Source organism: Rattus norvegicus, chromosome X (assembly GCF_036323735.1).
Source record: "Rattus norvegicus strain BN/NHsdMcwi chromosome X, GRCr8, whole genome shotgun sequence".
In the NCBI taxonomy this organism is placed as follows: Eukaryota; Metazoa; Chordata; class Mammalia; order Rodentia; family Muridae; genus Rattus; species Rattus norvegicus.
This window is the reverse complement of record NC_086039.1, coordinates 135,271,171-135,292,319: the sequence shown is the minus strand read 5'-3', so window position 1 is coordinate 135,292,319 and position 21,149 is coordinate 135,271,171. Positions and strand designations below refer to the sequence as shown.

Here is a 21,149-nt window from a genome sequence, read left to right as displayed (position 1 = left end):
ATACTGAATGAAATCTGCACCGTCGACAGCCCTGCTTTACCCAGAAGCTCACCAAACAGGACCAAATACAGAAATATTCGCAAGTCTCCTCTTCTCCCTAGAGCATATCCCATCCTCTACCTGGAGCTCTCTGGCTCTTGGTTCCAAAGATACTATATGGCATCATTTCTCAACCTGTGGGTCACGACCCATTCGGGGTTTGCATATCAGATATTTTCATTACGATTCATAACCGCAGCAAAATGACAGCTATGAAGGAGCAATGAAATAACTTTACAGTTGAGGGTCACCATATCATGAGAAACTATAAAAGGGTCACAGCATTAGGAAGGTTGAGAACCACTGCTATATGGATCTCAGGCCTGAAGGGGTTTGAGAAACCCAGAAGGAGTAAGCAGAGTATCCAGAAAGAAGGCCATCACAACAGTCTCCATAAGGATCCAAGACGATTGTACTGCTTTGGAGTTCTGTAGCAACTGGTTTGGAGCAGTTCCGGAGAGGTGGATGGGGGTGATCTGAAAAAGGGGTAGGGAATAAATCTCTGAAGTTCACCCCAGAAGCAGGAAACACCAGGTGGGGTTAGTTGCAGAGCAGAGGGGAGAAGTGAGAGCTTTGACTGTTCTGTCACTGTGCCAGCAGAGGTGGCTTCTCTTTCTGGGCTTGTGAATACAGGAAGGACATAGATACAAGCATTTGTGCATCACATACAAACCCCCCACACACACACACACCACAAATAATTTTTACAAACCAGTTTAGAAAACGAAAAGAAAACCTCAGCTGACTTCTAAATGTGACCGGAGTTTAGTGGTGGTGTCAGCACAGCCTTTCCAGGTAGGAGGTGGCAGCAGTAATGGACTCTGCTCCTTCCCTGCTTCTGCTCTTTTGTGGCCATTGTGGTGCTATCCCTCAACTGGCTTTTCTCTATTGTTATGCCTATCTGCTTACTTCACACCCATTGTCTCCACTTATCACAAGCAACAGTACCCTAAAGGTTGCCTTCCACCTTTGCTTCTCCAAGTAGGCTGAGGCAGCAGCACTTCTTCTCAGCAATGCACTGTGGGAAATGCCGGATGGTCAGGCTCTGGCAGACCCGATGGAATCAAGGTGTGTTTCTGAATGAGACACAACGGGCGTCCCATGGAATCCATAGTTTGAGGCACTGTGCTCTACTCTCTGCCTTGCATTTCTCAAACAAAAGACTTTATGTCAATAATGTTGTTTAAAGTCCATGTCTTCCCCTTCTTCCCCGGACCCACATTTGGGAGTTTGGCTTCATATGCTAGTAAACACACTCTCTGAAGTGTTTGGTTTCTGCTTGCCTGTTACCTACCGAATCTTACTTGGTTTCCTAATAACAGCAAATGTCTAGATAAGAATTTCTAGTATTTTCTGCTTCTGAGAGATTTTTTGCTTGTTTGTTTGGTGGGTTTTTTTGTTTGTTTGTTTGTTTTTTTGCCAGATCTTGCTCTGTACCCGATTGGTTATCCCCTCTGCCAGGAGTCCTTTGTGCTACCTATTCTCCCATTTTTGTGCAGGTAGGGTAGGTGCTTTAGATGAGATCTTGTATTGACCTAGCTTTCATTCAGATCCCAAGTCACTTGGCTTTTCACACTGCTGTGATTAAGTCTCAGTGTGCCATATTGCCTGCGAGTCTATGTTTCCTTCATGGCGATACCTATATGCTGCTCCCATCAGTCTGACGGGAGAGGAGGAAGGCACCTTGCACAGAGCAGGGTCTCAACACTGTGGACGGAACTGAAAGGAAGATGGACAGGGTCAAAGTGGGTAACATTATATACAAAATGACAAAGGCAATGGGTCAAGCATAAACTTCTAGAGTATGGACAGGGTGAAGACAAAGGAAACCAAAAGAGCCCAGAGAAGAGAGTAAGTAACAGAGGAGTACGCCAAAGGAGGAGTGAGGTGGGTGTTTGGGATGTAAAGTTAAGTGTTAAGGACAGCCGTAAAACTGGTGAAATATTTCTCTGTTCTCACTATCATAGGCTTTATGGATAGAAATGAAATCACAGGGATGAAATGACCACAAAGATCATTCATTCAATTGCCAGTGTGGGAATGAGCAACAGGCATTCATTACCATTAGGGGAAACCTAATGACCGTGCATGTGGGCTCTAACGATGCAGATTTTGATAACAAGAAGAAATACCACCTCTGCGGAAAGAACAGACCTTGTAAGGGATCCAGATGTTAAGTGCTATCCAACCACACACCGGTTTGCCCAGGACAGTGTGGATCATGCCTATTGTGAAACTGTAGTTATTATTAGTGACCCCTGTCAACCTTAAAAGTACCCAAGCATGGTTGATAAATTATGTGGCCACTGAACAATAGTCAGCACTTACTGCAGATACTGTGAAGTACTTGTTTCAGGGACCATATAAAGTACTTCAGGGCTCGTGAGCTCCTCGTGCTTCTTGAAGTTGGGATATAATTCAAATACTATAAAATTCCTAATTTTAAAGTGTACAAATAAATGGTGTATAACAGTTCTCTATGTTGCACATCACTGAATCCTATGTAATCCTAGGACATTTTTCTTTTAATCACTCCGAAAAGAAATTTTATACAAACTTTTAGTATTTTGTCTAAGCTCCGCCCCACAGTTACCTGGCAACAGCCAGCTGTGCCTGACTCACTATAAAAGGGGCTGCTTGCCCCTCCTCTCTCTCTTGCTCTTGCCTTCCTGCTCGCCCTCTCTCACCATTCTCCTCCCCGCACTCTCTCTCCAAGTGCTCATGGCCAGTCTTTACTTCTCTCTCTCTCTCTCTCTCTCTCTCTCTCTCTCTCTCTCTCTCTCTCTCTCCCTCCCTCCCTCCCTCCCTCCCTCCCTCCCCCTCTCTCTCTTGCTCTCACTCTCTGTGCCTTTCTCCACCTCTACTACCTTTTGAACTCCCCTCCCCATGCCCTGAATAAACTCTCTTCTATACTATACCATCATATGGCTGGTCCCTCAGGGGGAAGGGACGCAATAGCATGGGCCTGCAGAGGCGCCCCTTTCCCCCACACCTTACCACACATCCATAGACCATATTCTTTATCTTTTGATAAACACATCACAAACTAAGAGTCACTGTCAACTCAACCCTCCTGGACCCCAGGCCCTGAAAATATTGAATTTGTTTTCTGTCTTTTTAGATTTGCTGATTCAAGATATTTCAAATTAATGGACTTATTTATAATAACTGGTCATTTGTGTGTGACATTTGATTGTATTGCTTTCCAATGAAGGAAATTGAAGCTCAGGAGAGACGAAGTAGCTTAAGATCAGCCCTCTCCCAGGAGGAGAGTCAAAACTAGGCTCAGGTGTGTCTGGGCTGCAAACCCTGCATCCTTACCATGACACACTGCCTGCCCTCGTGCCCGTGAGCACTCATCGCATGCTTAGAAATCCTCTGGGTCGCTCTGCACATGCATTAGTTTCAAAATGCTTACAAATTCTCGTTGTCTGAGAGTTCATTTAACCTTTAGAAAAAGAGTCTGAAGCTTGGTGCAGTGGCACACATCTGTAATTCTAGCCAGCCTCTCTGGAGACCCAGTCAGAAGATTGTGAGTTGAAGCCGTGCCTGGGCTACATGGGTAGACAATTTCCGCCCCCCCCCCCCAAACAGGCAAATACAAAGCTAAAATGATAAAGAACAAATATGGTAACTTGGTGGGACAGTGAGATGGCTCAGCGGGTAAAAGTGCTTGCTATGCTAGCCTGACAATCTGTTCTCCATCCCCAGAACCAATTCCGCAATCATCGTTGTTTCATCTCCATACCCACCACACATATCTGTGTATGCATACACTGAGGTACACACACACACGCAAACACACACACACACACACACACACACACTAATTAAAGTGGATTATCAAGATGCATGGTAGCTTTTGATTGACTTATATCCTTGCAAAATTCATATGTTGAAACTCTCATCTGTGCTGTGACTATGTTAGAAGACAGAACTTTTAGAAGATACAGTTGAGACCATAAGGGTGGGGCTCTTCTCCAATACGGTTAGTGGCCTTTATGAGCAAGAGAAAACTCCACCCGTCCTCTCTTCTTATTCCCTGTTCCTCTACATGTGAAGACGTGGTGAAAAGATTGTGCCAGCAGCCTCAGGTTACAGTGTCAGCTTCTAGAACTGTGAGAACATTCATTTCTCTAGCTTAAGTTTCCCAGTCATGATATTTTTATCATCTACAACACACAAAAGACCGTCATATTTTGAGATAAAATGTGGGTGTGAACATGAAGTAGGATGATGTCAAGAACACTTTCCTAAGGAGAGTATAAGAAATATTTTTGTGTGTTTATTATTGTTTAATTTTAATTTTATTTAATTTTTTTACATTCTATATTTTATCACCTTCCCAGTCCACCCTCTGACTGTTCCACATCCCATATCTCCTCCCCATGTCTCCATGAGGATGTCCCATTCACTCCCCACCAGACCTTTCCACTTCCTGGGGCCTCCAGTCTCTTGAGGGTTAGGTGCATCTTCTCTGACTGAATCCAGACCCCGGAGTCCTCTGCTGTATATGTGTTGGGGGCCTCATCTCAGCTGGTATATGCTGCCTGGTTGGTGGCCCAGTGTCTGAGAGATCTCAGGGGTCCAGGTTAATTGAGACTGCTGATCTTCCTACAGGGTCACCCTCCTCCTTAGCTTCCTCCAGCTTTTCCCTGATTCAACCACAGGGGTCAGCAGCTTCTGTCCATTGGTTGGATGCACATATCTGCATCTGACTCTTTCCGCTGGTTGTTGGGTCTTTTGGAGGGCAGTCATGATAGCTCACTTTTTGTGAGTGCTCCATAGCCTCAGTAATGGTGTCAGGTCTTGGTGCCTCCCCTTGAACTGGATCCCATTTTGGGCCAGTCACTGGACCTCCATTTTCTCAGTGTCTTCTCCATTTTTGTCCCTGCAGTTCTTTCAGACAGGAACAATTATGAGTCAGAGTTTTTGACTGTGGGATGGCAGCCCCATCCCTCACTTTCTTCTGGAGGTGGGCTCTGCAAGTTCCCTCTCTCCACTGTAGGGCATTTTATCTAAGGTCCCCCCCTTTGAGTCCAGTGGAGTCTCCCACCTCCCAGGTCTCTGGTACATTCTGAAGGGTTCCCCCACCTCCTACCTCCCGAGGTTGCCTGTTTTCATTGTTTCTGCAGGCTCTCAAGGCTTCAGTCCTTTCCCCCGACCAAATACCAGATCACATTCCCCTCTTCACCTCCGTGTCCCCTTTCCCATCCAGGACCCTCCCCAAATATTTTGAATGCTAGAGCCAACAGTAGAAATGGAAAATATCTATAAAATACTTCATGTAATATTATGTGTTTTGATTTTTATTACATCTATTGAAATCTCTAGAAAAATATAACAAAAGACAAAAGTGAAAATAACCTATTATACTTTGTTAATGTTATATTTTATTCCAATGTATCCTTTTTTGGAAGCCTAATTAAATAGTCTATATGTAATTACATTATTAAAGTATGCACTCCGTGGGGATATGTGAGAATCCCTTTCTTAATCTTTTCTAAAGTACTTGTTAGTCTTTTAACTGACAAAATTTGTTAAAACAAAGATCAGTTATTACATATTTGCACCAATAACTTAAATGTATTTTAACAAAATTATACATTTATATATTAATCTTATATATTATATTATTTGTTTATAGACATATAACATTGTTATATGTTTTTAAAGAATTATTTATTTTCTGTATGAGTATATGTGAGTACATTGTCGACGTCTTCAGACACATCAGAAGAAGGCATCAGATCCCATTACAGATGGTTGTGAGCCACCATGTGGTTGCTGGAAATTGAACTCAGGACCTCTGAAAAAGCAGACAGTGCTCTTGATCCCTGAGGCATCTCTCCAGCCCTACAATTTATATATATTCATATATATATAGTCTATGCATATATTTATTACAATAATTTCCCATTGGGTCAAAGCCTTTCTGGTAGGTATGGACTTCAGATTATGTTCTTCTTTGTCTTTTCCCTTCCAAGCCCATAAATCTACCATTTCCAATATTGCTTTATTTAATATGGCAATAGAACATAGATGTTTGGGAAACAACATTGAGGACAGAATTCTTTCAGCTTTTGACGTATTTTCTTCTCCCATAGGCCACTGTTTTCATATTTAAAACAGGTTATACAGCACATGGGGATGCTCCTTATGTAATTTTGTTAAGGATTGCTTTAACTTTCATGGAAATGTGTCCTTACTGTTCATAATTACTATATGCATATAGTTTAGTTAAGTTATTTAAATATAATAACCAGTCAAACTACCCAAATGATGGTAAAGAAAATACTTACTGATCAGCATGGAACTTGACTGCTGTATGGTAACATACACACGCATGTATTAGCGTGTCCTACTAGCTGTCAGCTTTTCTCATAGTGTGACATGTAAGCATTGCTTTAAGGAGGGGAAGGAAAACACGGTCTGAATTGTGGAATTAGGTCAAGAGAAATTGTACTGGCCTTGCTTATTTGAAAATATTCAGCCATCTACAGAGCAAACATTGAAGGAATTGTCCCCCAGCCCCAATCCCACTCTGTCTGCAGGTATAATAATTCTGTTACGGTTTGGTTTGTAGCTTCCAGACATGTTTGACTATATTTTTCCATAGGATATCCACACCTTCTTTACATACTTACATGCTTGTATGTTTTACTGTGCCAGGCACTAGACTAAGGTCTAATTGTGAGTTATCTTGCTTCGTCCTCATAATAATCCTCTGAGATAATTTCATTGTTAACATCTCCATTTCATAGGCTAGTAAATCGAAGCTCGAAATGGTTTCCTCATTTCCTATAGCTCACACAATGTTTGCTTTCCTTGTGAGAGGGTCATCTTACTAAGGTGCGCCAATCCAGTTAAATGTTTGGGTCAAGCAATCTATGTACTCAGTAAACACTGAATGTCCATCTTTCCAGACACAGTGCTTAAAGCAAGATATTCAATCCGTGGACGTTGACTTCAGGTACCTGGAATGCGTAGATATATCTCTGGGCCACATGACACGCCCCAACTCATCTAGTCAGAAAGCAAGAAGAGAATTACTGCATTTCAGATGCTTTTTAAGAAACTGGTTATGACAGCTCTAGGCACACAGGATACTGAGTAACTTGGATTTTCGAATTAAATGTTAAAAATATTGTTGCCTCCATGAGTTTGAAGCCCCCAGAAATTAGTGCCAGTGGTCATGACCCAGTAATTTGGACATTATATAACTATGTCCTGAGACATTTGCTTAAAATAATACCAGGACTAGGGATGGAGACCATTGGTAGAACACTTACACAATACTTGTAACACCTAGATTTGGCCTCTGGTATATCAAAATTAAAAGCTCTGTTTAGAAGGCAGGCAGTGCTATACTGTTACCCAAGAAAGATGAGGAATCAGGACTGAAGCATCAATTTCTTGGGTAAGGGGACTGAGTAGCAGCAGAGACTTTAGCTCTAAAAAGGAGCTTGATTAGAATGCTATAATGTGCCAAGAGCAGGCAGTCCCTTGGAAGTCCTAAAGAAGAAAACAGGAAAGTCATATATGGGCAGATATTGTGAGAAAGAACTCAGAATGCAAAATTTGAAGAATTGGATCTTAATGGTAAAAAAAATTCTTAAAGCTGCATGTCGAGACAGAAGCAAAATCCTACCTAGTATGTAACACATTCCACGGGCTGGCCAATTTCAGCGGACACTAGGAAGGGAAATGCCTGGCCTGAGATGGGGTGGAGTGTTTGAGCCACAGGAGTGCCCAGACTCCAACTGTAAAAATGTCAAAGGCTTCAAAACCATTTGGCAACATTTTCAGGGATGGAAGCATCAGTGGATTATAGTAATAAACATGGTAGGGGATCTTAAGGAAGGGAACGAAAAGAAAGCCTTATTTGAAAACCTTCCATGAATGGACATAAATACATATTTACAGAAGCATTTAAGTATGTGAACACATGTAACAAAAATGTGTTACAGAGTGTGGCAGTGTTGGTAGTTGATTGGGAGTAAGTACCTTAAAGGAAAATCAGAATAAACAGAGAGGGGGGGGGAAATGGAGGAAGGAAGAGAGAGAAGAAGGAAGTAGGGAAAGAGAGAGGGAGGGAGGAAAGTGGGACGGAGATAGAAGCAAAGGGGGAGAAAGAGAGAAACTTTCTCAAGCTTTAAAAATTGTTTGCAAAGAAACTGGAGTCTATGACAGAATTTAGTCCCCATGACAGAAATGTTTCATTAGTGTTGGAAAAAATACTACACACTCTCTCTCTCTCTCTCTCTCTCTCTCCCTCTCCCTCTCCCTCTCCCTCTCCCTCTCCCTCTCCCTCTCCCTCTCTCTCTCTCTCTCTCTCTCTCTCTCTCTCTCTCTCTCTCTCTAATAAAATCCCGTGGCAGCTCCTTGTCTGGACGACTTTAAAAATAGGAGCGATTTCATCTGTCTGGAATGGTCTGTGTCAGCACTTGCCCTAGGCAAGGTTGCCACATAGGCACAAAACACCCCCACTCCCATCTCCCTTAGCCAACACTCCCCTCCCATCAGACCCCCCCATGCCCTTTGCACCCCCACATCCAGCTCCAGCCTGCCTCCCTTTTCTTGGACCATAGTTTTAACACAATCTCCCACATCAAATCAAACTCAACTTCCCTCAGCCCGCAGACTTTTCTCCAGGTGCGAGGGGGTGCAATCTGTTTTGCCCTTTGTGGCCTATTTGAGTTTAAAAATAGGACCCTGGTTAACCCAAATGAATCTTAAATTGGAGCTCTGTGCAATGTAACCAAGTGGAGGGATGGGCTGGGGGAGAGGGGCATATTTTTGGTCACTGAGGGAAGTGGTGGGGAGGTGGGCTGCCTTCCTGGAAACTATTAAATCGCAGATGTAGGCTCTGCTCAATATGTCACTGCCTCAGGGTGACCTCTGCCCTCTCATGGTTGCTGTTAATTCTATGGCTCAGTGACTTCCAGCTCCACTTCCGTGCACCCACACCTGGCTTCTCTCTCAGCACTCTGGGCACCCTCTGACTTTGCTTTAACTAGAGGTTTTCAGCCGCATGTCTTTGTGCCTATCAGCCAGGGCCCAATTTTCCCATCAGCGTTTTCTCCGCAACAGCGACACTTGGGTTCAGGGATGGTGGCCATTAAAGCCACGCTGAGCTCAAAAGAGATTTGCGCAGAGCCTTCTTCAAAGTGCTTGTTCCCAGGGAAGCCTAAGAAAGGCACCACTTTGTGCTCACAGCGTGTGTGGGCTTTAAGAAGAAAAATATGTGTGGCTTATGTGAACAGAATATGCTGAATGTGGGCAAAGCTACAAAATGAAATTTACTCAAAGAACTCCTATGATGAATTTGGTCAACTTCCTGTTATAACAAGAAACACTCAAGAGCCTCTATTGTACATCAAACTCTGGTTAGACTTGGGGAATAACAAGGAAAAGAGGCTGGTCCTTGCTATGAAAGAATTTTTCATAGGGGGAAAGGTAGACGAGCAGGGTTAGATGTGTCCTCCTGGTTGAGGTAAGCCAGGATGATTGGGAACTTAGGCTCTGCCCTTGGTTTAACCTGCTGCAGATGGATGGCATCAGGAAAGCTTTCCTAGGGCAATGGCATCTGAGCCTGAGTGGGAGTAAGCCAAGCCAAAGAAAGGTGGGAAGGGGACAGGCTATAGAGAAGGAATGCCGGGAGCAGAGGCACAGAGGCATGAAACCACTTGACATATTGGGGGAACTGCAAGCAGGCTGAGATTAGTAGAGGGCAATGTTTCAGGGAGAGGGGTCACGAAATGCAGCTGGAGAGGCAAGCCGGCAGGGTAAAAGGAGAGGGCCATCAGCCTCCCTTGCTAAGCAATGAAGCTCTACCCAAAAGACAGCCCCTGTAGGATTTGAAGCGGGGCTGGGCTAGGGTCAGATTTACGTCTTGATTAAAACATCTTGTCAGTCTGCAAGCTGCCTGGGATAAATGACTTAAGGACTTTCATGAGACAAATAAACGTGCAGATCTAGCCATAATTACATGCAAAGGCTAACCCTTCCAAAAGGGCTTGCCAGTCATCTGAGGCATTTTTAGGGAGGTGGCTAAAACCATCTATAGGTAGATTTGCATCTGTGTCTGTAAAGTCCTCGGCATCTTTAGGGGTATGCAGGTCTTCTAAATGGCAGAGCTTGAAGAAAGGCATTGTTTCTGTGCTTTATCACATAATATGTTTGGAACCCAACTGGGCCACCATCTCTTTGTTTTGTTTAGCAAAAATCATCTGGAAAGGCACTCTTTAACCTGAGCTGCAGCCACCTCAACCTTGCCGAAAAGGAATATTTTGGATTAGAATTCTGCAGCCATTCTGGACATAATGTAAGTGGGTTTCACTACAGGGTTCTGTGTGTCTGGAAATGCTTCCAAATGCAGTTTGCCCCTAGGTGTGTAGGGCTCAATCCCAGATTCAAAATGCAAAACTTGTTTATACCTTACAAAATTCTTGCATTTAAAACTGCCTTTCCTTTCTCCTGCCTGGGATATTGAGTTAACTTGGTTTGCCAAACAAATTCTTTTGCCACATGATACTTTTCTATTCCTCTTTAATTAACTATCTAAGTTTTATCTACCTCAACTTGTTGGACCTCAGTCCACAGAGTTAAGACTCTTGACCTCAGGGTTGGGGATTTAGCTCAGTGGTAGAGCGCTTGCCTAGCAAGCGCAAGGCCCTGGGTTCAGTCCTCAGCTGTGGAAACAACAAGACTCTTGACCTCATAAGTATTTAGGGAGATTTCTTTCCTTATTTCTTGGGCCCTAACTTTCACAGGGTTCTTCTGCTGCATCCTGCCTTGGCATATCTCTAATCTGGCACATTCATTATTAAGTGGGCATTGGCAGGAGTGGCGAGGTAAGGGTAGTGGGAATGTAGGACGTAAATGTGGAACCAAATGCCTCTAGGAGTCTTTGTAGCTACTCACGAGCCCTGCCTGTACCACCTCTAGCATGCTACCAGGGAGTCAGTGATTGACATATCAACAACCCAGAGTTTATAGATCAACAGCATACACAGTTACTGTATACTATGAGGGGGCTGACTGAGAATGGCGAAGGTACTCTTTGACATGGCTGTTCATTTCCAACTATCTTTAGAAATCTAAATAGTCCTGGTGTTTGTTCACTTGACGTTGACCTTTATCTGGTACCAAAGAGGAAAGAAAAAAGGCTGTGCTCACTGCTGCTGTGTTTCACTGATGCTATTACAGGTTTGGTTGGAACTTCTGAAGCCCATAACGAAGCAAGTAAAAAGTAAGTATGGAAGATCACTCAAGGGATGTGGGCCTCTCTCTTCATGCTTGAGAAACACTCCTATAGCCCCATGAAACTTTCTAAAAGAGGGAAAGGGGTGCTTGGATAGATTTCATCTGTCCAGTAAGTTTAGCAGTAGAGAACGTTGTCTTAATTTTGTCTGAGATGAACAAAGAAGCTCATACTGCTGGATCTGAAGAGTTCTGGTAATTATGCTGCCAGGAGATTGCATGCATCTCACTCTCTGATGCTGCGAATCTTCAAGTATCCTTAATGTCAATCTGCAATAATGTGAGCCTTCTACCTGAAGAGTCTTTCCTTTCAGGCCATCACAAGCTTTGCTGTTTGCTTCAGCTTATGTTCAAGGGACTCCTGTGTCTCATACTCTGGAACACGGCTTCTCACATTTCCATGTGTATTAAGGTTCATCTGGATTTTCTGTTAAAATGTACACGGATCCCTGGACCCCATTCCTGGGGCAAGGGTTCAGGGACATGTGCATTTAACTAATCCTACAGATTTTATTTTGCAAATAGGTCTTAACACGTTGGGAGACCTTGCTGCAGTGTCTCTTCCTAGTTCCTTGCTCTACTCTGCCATTCAAAAGTTGATGTATCTTGTGACTCTGCTTCTCCCAACTCTGTGATTATATCACATAATTCCGTTAGCTTTGGTACTGATTTTCTCCAATTAAGCACCTATATGACTCTCCAAGGGACTGAGTGAAACATACAACCCAGACCACATCTCTCTCCTGCTTAAAATATTTCCCTGGCTCCCTAATTACCTTTAAAGTTCAAGCTTATTAGTATGGTATGCAAAGCTCTGGACTTTATCTTAAATGCTTTGTCCATGACACTAACCATTTCAATTCCTGCCCCTGGTAACCTACTTAGCTGTCAACCAAGGGAGGCTTCCTGAGTCTAGGCTCCATGGTACTCAAATTGCTCTGTTTACTTATTTGTCTCTCCGATGAAATTGGGAACACTTGAGTATCTTTTAGCTTCCAGTATTGGCTTAGAACAACAGCTGGTACATTGACTAAATAACACTATTGCTACTTGTATGTGGTTACTTTTGATCTTACAGACTTTATTCTTTTTTGCTGGTGTTGGGGATGCAACCCAGAACCTTGTGCATGCTAGCAAAATATCCTACCATTGAGTTCCACTCCCAGCCTCAAATTTCTCATTTCCAAATGCAAATAGGTGTGAAAATAGATGTGTTTTTTCAGGGATATATTTTAAGATTGATAGAGACATTGGTCCACATTGTTTCTCATTCCTTTTATTTTAACTTTAATTTTTTAAAAGCCTATTTTTAATATGGTCGTTAAATGCTTTAAGCTCCCTTTTAGTCCACCATGCCACAGAGGTAGTGGAAAAGAAAAGATATGGGGGAGTGGACCTGTTTAGAAATGGTTCTTTGGAGCAAATCCTATCTGTGTTGCCAGGAAATCAGCAGTTCAGTTTATGGATACACCAACAGTCTCATTTGGTAGAGTTGGGATAGCGAACACAAATCAGCAGTGGTGGCACTACCTTGCAGAGACAGGCAGGCCTCTGCCTCAGCAGGAGGGACCCAGAGGGACTCCAGGAGAAGGTCTCAGCTGTGCCTCTCTCAGCGAAGGGAAGATCAGTGAAGATGCAAGACCAACAAGCACTGCACAGCTAGGTCTTTCAGCAAGCCTAGCTCAGCCTCAGCCACTGTCCATCAAGTCCTTTTTAATGCCCTCCAAACATCACTTGTCCTTTATGGGTCTTGCCTCAGCAAGCACGTTTTTCAGCAGACATCACTCTGCCAATCAGCCCAACTTTGAGGAAGCTTCAGCACACCGCCAAAAGTTTTATTTGAGCGTGTTTCACTCTCTGGAGTCCTGACAAATGGAGCTCAACTACACAATGTAAGGTGGACCAATACATGGGTGTTGTTAGCAAAGAATCCTTCGTCATGTATCCTTTCACGTGCTTGCTTTAGCAGAGCATCCTTTCACCTGTGTCTGCTTCAGTGAAATGTTCTTCACCAGTCTGCCTTAGTCTTTCACCTCTGTCCACTTCAGGAAAACATTCCTTCACGCATTTGGCCTGGCAAAACACCATCCAACACAACTGACTCTCCAAAGAACCCTTAAGTTTCCACATTATTTTATGAAAATTTTAAAACATCCATTCATGTGCTTGCACCGAAGCTGGGCCCTTTTCTCAGGCATAATTGAACAGTCACAAACAGCAAGTTGTAAATAATCTTTCTGGACGTCTCACTTCTCCTCACTTCTTAAAGGACAGAATGGGCCTCACATGGACACATCTTTACAAAAGAAACTCAATGGGAGAAAGGATGTGAAAGAGAGATGAGTTGGAAGACTTTCTGAATTTATCTACACAAAGCATCACAATCCCAAAATAATAACAGTAAATGTGAAAAACTGAAATGTAGAATAAATCTATGGGAAGGAGTAATGGAGATGGGAGGGAAGTAGAACACTGTGTGTGTGTGTGTGTGTGTGTGTGTGTGTGTGTGATGTTTGTGTGCATGCATGTTGTGTTTGTGTGTGCATGAGTGTATGTATATGAGATTATTTTAACTGTTGTAATGATAATTTAAATAAAACTTATGGAAATATTGTGTTTTAAGATCCTAAGGAGGTTGTTTTCAAATTTATCGTGAAATTTTTCCCAGTGGACCCTGGACATCTTCGGGAAGAACTCACAAGGTAACGTGTTTCACTGTGTGCTGAATGATGTTACTAGAGAATCCCCATTCTCCAGCTATTGATGAAAGAAGGGCTCTGATTCTCTCTTGCATGGCTTAGGTTGCAGTTACTCTCTGGTACTAGACAACTGTTCTCAACCTGTGAGTCATGACCCCTTTGAGGGCAAATGACCCTTTCACAGGGGTTACTTAAGACCATTGGAAAACACAGGGATTTATATTGCAATTCATAACAGTAGTAAGATTACAATTATGAAGTAGCCATGGAAATAATTTTGTGGGTGGAGGTCTTCATAACACGAGGAACTATAGTAAAGGGTTACAACATTAGGAAGGTGGAAACCCACTGGGCTAGAAAGAAGAAGCTGGCTACATCCTCCAAATGTTAATCTTTCCAAATTTCAGAACAAAGAAGGGATGATATTCTAGAACTAGTGGCTTAATCCATTAACTATCACAACATCACCCATGTTGTTTCATACCATCTGTGATTCAATCAGCATAAAGTTGAAGACAGCCACTGCTTGTGATCATTGAAAATGAATGTCCGTATGGATATGTCTCATAAGCAGAAAGGGAAACACCTGTAACAGCAATATATACTTATACTACAGAAAAGTGACAATGTCATTGTAACACTCCCCCCAGAAAACTTATTCTGCTTTCTAAGTTGACACTGATACACATAAAATGGGTCTAGGAAATATTTTTTAAAGATTTATTTATTTATGCATATAAGTACACTGTAGCTGTCTTCACACACACCAGAAGGAGACTTGGATTCCATTACGGATGGCTATGAGCCACCATGTGGTTGCTGGGCTTGAACTCTGAAAGAACAGTCAGTGCTCTTAACTGCTGAGCATCTTCTCAGTCCCCTAGGAAATATTCTTATCGAGCTCTTTTAGATTACACATAAGGAATGCATCCTGCAAGCTAAAGTTGACTGAGTGGTTGAGAGTTAATCTCCCTGGCATCTGGCCCTTCTTCATGGAGCACATTGACTTACTCCTGTAGTGTGGGGTCTTTGCACAAGATGCCTTCCTCCCCTCCCTCCCCTGATTCTCTCAAAATCTGTTTGTTGTCATCCACTTGCTGAGGCAGCTTGCTATGTAGATCACTTTGCATTCAGTGACCTTGCGACAATAACTAAAAGGAATAATACCTGTTGTAGAAATTACAGTTATGCCTTGTTTGGGGCCAATGCAATGAATTCTGAGAATATTATATAAAAATAATCATTTTAACTGAATTATTTCTAGTGTACTAGAGATACACATGATTTAAAAGGACATAATACTTAAAGCTTTCATGAACTGAATAATTGCTTGACAAGTTTCTTCAGACCAAATTTTCATTTATCACTTGCAACTAGCTATCTTTTACTACATTTGAACAATCCACCTAGAACTTAGTCTAGAAAATTCTATTTTATACAGTGAAACACTCACAGTAGATAATGCATGTTTTTGCACATATAAAAGAAAACACTAGCGCTAGTTTTTGCTCTGGACAGGAAAGCATATAGTATGAAGTCTTTCTTACATACTTATACACAACAAAGTGGACTCTGGGACCAAAGAGGTGTTTTGGTGGAAAAGCACTTGCCACACAAGTGTGAAGCCCTGAGTTCAAATCTCTGCAGCCCACATTAATCAGGGACTGGGACACATCTGTAATCTCAGTGCTACTACAGTGAGCTGAAAGGCACCGTTAGAAGCTTGCAAGCCAGCTAAATTGATGTACATAGTGACACATGACAAAGAAATCCTATGTCACATAAGACAGAAGGCAAGAACTGATACCCAAGGTTGTCCTCTGACCTTTGTACACACACATATGAATGTGCACATGCCTATGCCCACGCGCGCACGTGTGCACAAACACACACACACACTCACACACATGAATTCTTCCTTACTAAGGCCTTAAGTGTGGCAAATGTTCAATTTGTCAGAGCCCTAGACACAAGCCTGCAGTTTTTTGTTCCTTGATGAAGGTTCCGCAGCGCTGAGTGCATCGCCCGTTAGCGTCATAGCTATTGTTTGTAAACATTGGGCACTGGCTGTTAGTAACATGGAGATGCAGGCAAGGGAGTAAGATGGGCACAACCATGGCTTGATAGCCTTAATTCCTGAAATATGCTCTTTGGGTTCACACATTAGGGGCTAGCCATCTCTTCAGGGTCTTCGAGTGATACCTCCTGGTCAGAATGGCTTGGCCCCGTCTGTGTATCCTTATACAATAGGTGATTCCTCTTGCTCCACTGGCTGACCTTACAGCTCTGCCTACGTGACAGTTCTTTGTGTCCCCCGGAATCTGCTCATGCTTGCTGAGGTTCCCATTTCTCTAGCTCAGGATGTGGTTGTCTCCATGGCAGAAACCACCAGAAGACGATTGGCCAGGTCTCTAGAGCTGGCGGCAGACTACAGCCAGGGCAATTTCTAGCAGCTGCAGAACCTGCCAATGTGCTGGGTCAGCCGGGTTGTGGGCTGGGGTTAGATTGCGTCTGAAGGAAAACTTATGCATGATTTGCCACCCTTGAAAAGGCCTCTGACTGACTGGAAGCTCTTCCTTCCTTGAATTATCTTGGGTCTGGGAGAAAGAAAAGTTTTCTTCTGTGTTCCTGCTTCTTTTTCAAGATCTTTTCATCAAATCCTTGGCAGGTATCTTTTTACTCTTCAAATAAAGAAGGATTTGGCTCTGGGAAGGCTCCCATGCAGTGACAACTGTACAGCTTTAATGGTGTCGCACATTTTACAATGTAAGTACCAAACCTCTACTTCTCAGCCCATTCACCAGGGATGGAGCAGAGTGAAGGGGGCAAGCACCTCCAATTTGCCTTAAGAGGAAAGAGTGTTTACTTCAGATATAGTGAAGTTGTTTTTAATTGCATTCATTGAGAGCCGAATAATTTCTTGTCTTACTACCTCTCCGTTACTGTAAGGCAGACTCCTTTATTTCTCTTCCTCTGAATGTCCTTGTATTTAAAGTAGTGACAAGAATACCTTCTCCTGGAGGTGCTTCTGATTATTTGAAATGTAGAATCTTCTGTTTTTCTCCTACCTCAGTCTATCTACCTTGCAGTCACTGTCCTTTGTCTTGCTGTCCAGGAACTGACTTGAGTAATTATTGCCATGAATTTGACCAAGTAGTCCCCACTCCCTCTGCATGTTCTAGGATATACCTCAGTTCCATATTTCTTGCAGGATGGATCCAGAGGAAAAAAATCATGGGATGGAGAAGGTGGAAAGGGTCTAAAAAGATAAAAGGTACCAGGCATAAATTAGTGTTTCCCAAGGGTTGGCAGCCAAGTGGTTTGACTAGAAGGAACACTGAAGGTAGGCTAGAGGAGGGAACAGTGGGGGCCTGCCTGGAAGGGACTTAAACAGAACAGTCCATGCTGTTCCTACATCCTGGAGAGTAGGGTCTAGACAGCAGGAGATAACATCTCTTCTAAGGCCAGCTGGACGTCCTCATTTTGGAGAGGCCTCCCAAGAATACCCTGTTCCTTGATAATCCTGAAGAATCATAACTTCATTTTTTGTTTATTTCTTAAGTTCATTTTGACCTTTGTTCATTACTTTTCTACCCATCCATAAATGGTAGATTTTAGATTTCACTGAGAACAACACAATGAAGTACTTGGAGAGGGACCACATCCTCGGCAGTGTATCAAGTGACTACCAGCTGGCACAAGAGAGCTCCAGGCTCTCTGAAAGGCAGCAGATGGAAAAAGCTGTAAGAATCAAGGAAAGCTGATGGAGGAGGTGGCTATTTTACTGGAGCTTAAAGGGAATTGGATGTGATGGTAGGAAGAGAATGCAGAAAAATCATGGTACTACAAGAAACTCCATATACAGGGGATGAAGACTGACCACACATAGCTCAAGAATAGTGTCTATCTAGGAGACATGGTGGCAAATGAAGCATCATCTCGAAAGGTCTTGAGTGACCATGGCCATGTGCCCAATGTCATACTTGGCACTGAGACGTGGGACATGGAGTAGGGCAGGTAAGAGGAACATCCTTCTTCATTGGTTACCTCTTCAGACAGCAGTAGAGAGGGTGGGACTCCAGGCGACCTCTTTGAATCAATTTTATTCTTAACAGATCTGCCTTATGGAGTTGGGCATGGCCTAGTGGCCATTTCAAGTATAGCATAAAATACTTCTGCTTTTCCAGAGGATATATGGTCAACAGAAGCTTATTTTATGGAGAAAAAGCTGCAGTTCTAGTGAGTTAGCATTTCATAATCGATTCCAGTCAAGACTCAAAGTCATGTGAAGAATCACAGTGCTCGCTTACCTATCCATTCATTCACCTGTTCATTCGTTGCCGAGTGCCTGCTAGAGGCTAGACATTCAGAAACCTGAGCATTCTGGCCCTGCCATTTAATTACATACACCTCTTTTAAGGACCTCTAGCTAGATACTACCTACCAAATGCGATTTTCTTCTTAGAAACTCAGAGTATTATCTTTCTTTGTCATTCATTAAACAACAAAAAATACCAACTAAGCACCACCGCGTTAAAGTCTGTTGTAAGCAGTGAGAGCCTACCAATGAGCCATAACTCTTGTCTTCACAGAGCTAGCATTTTGACAGTGTAAGAGAGTCAGAGAATGAACAAAATAATGATGATGTTAGGAGGTAATAAGAGCAGGAGAGAAGAATAGCGCATAGAAGGGAGATGGAGGGTTCTAGGTGTGGGTACTGAGTATTTCAATAATATAAGGATAGCAAGCAAGCTGGAAAGGTGACGGTTGATGGAAGGTTTGAAGGAGGCAGGAAAGTAAAGCAAGGAGCAAGGAGAGGTCCACACACCTGGAATAGTCAGTAAAAAATGTCAGAGGGGAGAAAGAATATGCCTGAAGCATTTGAGAAACATCAGGAAGCCTTGTGGCTGGCCCGAGCCTTCGTGAGAAAGGTAAGAGGAGTTAAAAGCACATTCAAGACTAGAACATGTTGTAAAATTTAACTATTTAAATGCATAAACCAGTAATATTTTAGTTAATTAATGTCCATCCAACTATGACTTCAGTCCAGTTTTAGATCATTTCTATAATGTCAATAGAAACTTCTCAGGGCTGGGGGTGTAGCTTGGCTGGTAGCTTGCTGGTCTACTTGCCAGAAGCCCTGGGTGTGATCCTTAGCACTGCATAAAATTGAGCATGATGGTGTATTCCTGTGGTCCTAGCACAGGGCAGGCAGAGGCAAGGGGATCAGCAATTAAACCTATCTTCAGCCAGATAATGACTTCTAGGCTGTCTTGGGCCATATAAGATCCTGTCTCAAAAACAAAGCTGAGGGTGGTGGGCATTTCCCCCAAGTCCCATCTTGGAGGTAAAGATAGGCAGATCTCTGTGAGTTCAATTTTCTTTTTTTTAATTTTATTTTTTGGATATTTTACATATTTACATTTTATATGTTATCCCCTTCCCCCTCCCATATCCCCTCCCCCTGCTTCTATGACTTCATGCCAGCCTTCTCTATACAGCAAGTTTTAGGCCTGCATCAAAAGAGAAATTGCTGTAAAAATTTACCTATTTAAAAATGCATAAAGGGGGGCTGGGGATTTAGCTCAGTGGTAGAGCGCTTACCTAGGAAGCGCAAGGCCCTGGGTTCGGTCCCCAGCTCCGAAAAAAAAAAAAAACAAAACAAAAAAAAAACAAAAAAAAAAACAAAAAAATGCATAAAGGGAGAGGGAAGGAGAGGGATGGAGGGAAGAAAGGAGGGAAAGAGGGAGAGAAGGAGAGAGAGAGAGAGAGAGAGAGAGAGAGAGAGAGAGAGAGAGACGATAGACAGAAAGATGCTTTGCTATGTTCTGTTCTTCTCAAGTTCAGAAAATTACTGATTAAATTTTTGTTCTATAGTTTCGTTTGGTTGTTTTGACATTTCATAGAAGTGGAATGATTATCAGTGTGATCTTTTGCATCTAGCTTTTCCATTTAATACAGTGTTTTTTTTTTAAATCTATACAGATCTCAGTTTATTCATTTCTATCAGTGAATAACATTCCATTTATTATACTTTTCATCTAGTCACTTTTTCATGGCTAGTTAGTCAAGTTTCTAGTTTAGATATTAAGAATAATAATGTACATGTTAGCATACATGTTTTGTTTTTGTGTGGATATATGCTTTTTTACTCTTGTGTAGGTTCTTAGAAAGGTGTTGCCCAGTTGTGTGATACAGCTTTATAATTATAATTATCAATGATAATTAACTTAACAAATTAATTTATTTCACTGTGTTATTTCCAAGAATGCATATATCATCCTTTGACCAAAAATATATGAAACTTCTAGCTTTCCCCACCTTCCCTAACAGTTGGTATTATCTTATGGCTACCCTAGTAAGTATAAAGAGATATCTCATTACTTATATAACTATCATTTTTCATTATTATTATCATCATTATTATTAATTTTATACATGTATTCAATGAAATACAGTATACCCTATTGATTTCCAACTCCAATTTCTTCTGTATCTTCCAAAATATCCCCCTCCCAACTTTATGTCTTCTCTTCTTGTTTTAATTTGTTTTTTGTAACCCAGTTTTTGATAAATCCAGCTAGTACTGCCCCCATGCACATGAATATGGGGCCACTCACTGGAACATGGGAAACCAGTGGCCACACCCCAAAGAAGAATGAGTCTCACTTCTCCAGAAGCTCCTCTCATAAAGCCTGAGGCCCAGAGACCACCTACCCTGGCTTGTTTGACCTTTTGCAGGCAATCATAGGTGCTGTGAGTTCATTGTGTGCTAGCTTTGTTGTGTCCGAAAGATAGCATCCCATCCTCCAGCTTTTATTCTCTCTGCCTCCTCGCTTCCTATTCTTCTATGTTCCATGAACTGTGGTGGTGGTGGTGGTGGTGGTGGTGGTGGTGGTGGTGGTGGTGGTTAGAATATTCCACTTCAGGCTGAGAGCACCCAATCTCCTATTTACACAGTGCTTTGACAAATTGCTAATCACTTCATTAGCAGCTGCCCAATGCAAAAGGAGGTTTCTCTGACCAAAGCTGAGGTCAGGTGGTTGGGTATAAATATTCCTTTTTAAAGATTTATTTATTTTACATATGTAAGTACACTGTCACTCTCTTCAGACACACCAGAAGATGGCATTGGATCCCATTATA

At 42.5% G+C, this 21,149-nt stretch overlaps 1 protein-coding gene across 1 annotated transcript in view; it reads left to right on the top strand.

Annotated features, from left to right (window-relative positions):
* The window catches only part of Frmd7 (FERM domain containing 7), a 46,907-nt gene that overhangs the window by 15,859 nt on the left and 9,899 nt on the right, over window positions 1–21,149 (top strand). The window contains exons 2-5 of the mRNA XM_017602404.3: window positions 10,262–10,366; window positions 11,251–11,293; window positions 13,928–14,006; window positions 16,672–16,769. Coding sequence (XP_017457893.2) covers window positions 10,262–10,366; window positions 11,251–11,293; window positions 13,928–14,006; window positions 16,672–16,769 — 325 coding nt within the window. The remainder of the gene's footprint in view (window positions 1–10,261; window positions 10,367–11,250; window positions 11,294–13,927; window positions 14,007–16,671; window positions 16,770–21,149) is intronic.